Genomic DNA, 2617 nt, shown 5'->3' on the forward strand with positions numbered 1-2617 from the left:
GCCTTCCAAAATGTACTTTACTGAATAATATTTCTTTTTCTTTTTTTTTTCTTTTCATTATACTTATGAAATGTAGGATTTATAAAGCGATTGTTAGTATGATTTAACTCTAATATAATTGGTTTGCAAGTGTTTCTGTTACAATCGCGTAATTGAATTTCAACGATTCTGATGTTACAGTAATATTTTATTTCCATATATTCTAGCAAAGAGAATTTTAACTTTTATTTGGAAAATTAATATAGTAGTTTAATGATTACAAATATTTTTTCTTATTTTTTCTGATAAGGTCAGTATTATTTTGTTATTACTTCTAAGTAAGCAATGTCCAATTTAATAGCTATATAATACTATGCTTGATTAAATATTTTATTAAGTTCAAGTTGAGATATATATGTATATCTCATACCTTGTGTTCATATCTCCAGCGGTACGTTTATATTTTGAAAATTTAGTTTGAAATTTTTGGCGGGACGTCACATCCCCCCCCTTATTTAAGAACGAATTCCCGATGTTATCGAAGGGATTTGTTCGATATCGTTCAATCGTTCTCGAAGGTCAGTGTAAACAATGGGAATAGGGGTGGTTGTATTTACCGCTGTTGCATTTACGATAGTTGACTCGTTTTTGGGTGCTGTAGGTGTTATTGGTGGAGGACTCGTTGGCTCCTGGAGAGATTGATCTTCTTCTGGTTTTATTCCTCGTTGATTTACGGGTCCTCGTGCTAGGTGAAGTAAGAGATGTGTGAGCGAACTCCATACGGCGCCTAGTAGGTGTAGACTGCATCCGTATACGGTGTGAAGGGCGTATCCATGGATTGCTGTATCAATAGTTAATTTAATGAGTCGTATAATTAGGAATACTCCTAGAATTCCGGCCGTTGCCGATCCGAAGGTTACAAATCCGCCCCAAATTCTCGAGACAGTGTTCGAAGCTATTTTTTGGAGTGCTTTCTCGTCTAGCAGACTATATATAGAGACTTCTCCTGGTACGACAGCTTGTCCTGTCATCCCACGGGCTATGAAATTTAGAAGTGCTGGTTTCTCTGCAGGAAACATAATATGATCTCGTAACTTTTCTATATCTTTTTCCGTATATATCCCACTAATGGCTAATGGACCTGGGGTGAGGTATTTCCAACTCAAAGAGGTCATCGGGCGTAATCGTTGTGGGGGTAATTGTATGACTTGTGGGTCAGGGGTGAGCTGGATCCATGTATCATCTATGCGATAGAGCGTTGGTAGTTCAAAGCTACATTCCTTCTGGGTTCCGAATTTGGTGAGTATTCTTGATTTTGGTGTTAGAAATAGTGAAGCGTTCCTTACCGTTACAGGAAGCTCGGCATAACATTCTTTTGTTCTCCGAATTATAGCGTCAACGGGAATACATTTTATTACATGAATGGCTTCTCCTGCAGTGACAGCCATGTATCCTGGTCCTTTCATTAACCGATAGGCGAATTCATCAGGCTGTAAAGTGGCGAATGATAAGGTGTTAGTTATGACGTCTTTTTCCAGCTCGCACTTCTGTTGAATGACATTGTGGTAAAGAGATGTCATTTGATGTCGTATATGTTTTTCTACATATACAAACTTTGAGTTCATATATGCGAAAATATCAAGATTATCAATTGAAATTGTTCCTCGTTCGGCGAAGACGTCTCCCTTTTTAGTTTCTAGTATAAAGAGTTTGGGATGCTCTGTACGAAGAAGCGTGTACCCGCACAATGGCTGTTCTCGCGTTCTTGTCAGGGCGAAAGTTATATCTTGCGTTGTCAGGCTGTATACGATAGGTGATTTTTCTTCACTGGTATCGTCCGTAGTTTTGATAGCAGGTCCTTCATATAGAACGTCGTATTGGTGAAAATTACACGAAGAGGTAGGCATCGGTTCCCAATAGGTATATCCATCCTCTGAATCGATGCAAAATCCTTCACTGAGCGTACAAATTGTTCCTGATTTTAGCATTATTTTCCCAGTATTTAGTTTCACGGGGACATAGGCTGATTTCAAAGATATTCTGGCGACAGCTTGCACGACAACGTCGTCCCATGTTCCATAGTGGTCGGAATATTGGGTGCCTTTGCATTTTCCATCGTTGCCTACGCTTCCGGCCATGGTAATGCTGTAGGAGGCGGTTTGGTTGATTCTGATGCCATCGATTAAAACTCTTGTTCCTAGCGAAAAAGTACCATCACGAAACATTCGTTTGCACTGTGAGTGTCCGGTTTCATGTATATAGTCAGCACGTCCGTTATGCATGATTGAAACGTGCGAGTGCATGCCGCAATAATATATAGTTCTTGAAATTTCGACCTTACACTGTATTATAAACGCATGATTGTATTCAGATAATTGAAGGAGTTGGATATAAGTATCCGTAGAGTTTGATGTTTTATGCGGAAGATTGCATTCTCCCACATCCAACAACGAAACTGATGTAATATTTAAATGTCGTCCTCCGCAATCAAAGCCGAGAAGGGCGAGGGAGGATTGCGCAGTGAATAATAATAATACTAAATGATACATCATTTCTGTAAGTAAGCAGATACAACTTATTATTTGTATATGTATATTTGCACGAATATAATATATTTTTACTTTATTTTATGGTATTT

At 38.4% G+C, this 2617-nt stretch overlaps 1 protein-coding gene across 1 annotated transcript; it reads right to left on the reverse strand.

Moving 5' to 3' along the window:
* Positions 1–295: 295 nt before the first annotated feature.
* On the reverse strand, positions 296–2069 carry LOC140668702 (uncharacterized). Its single transcript, XM_072897952.1, has one exon. The coding sequence runs from the start codon at positions 1965–1967 to the stop codon at positions 495–497; it is 1473 nt and encodes a 490-aa protein (XP_072754053.1). The 5' UTR covers positions 1968–2069; the 3' UTR covers positions 296–494.
* Positions 2070–2617: the final 548 nt, after the last annotated feature.

Source organism: Anoplolepis gracilipes, chromosome 1 (genome assembly GCF_047496725.1).
Source record: "Anoplolepis gracilipes chromosome 1, ASM4749672v1, whole genome shotgun sequence".
NCBI lineage: Eukaryota > Metazoa > Arthropoda > Insecta > Hymenoptera > Formicidae > Anoplolepis > Anoplolepis gracilipes.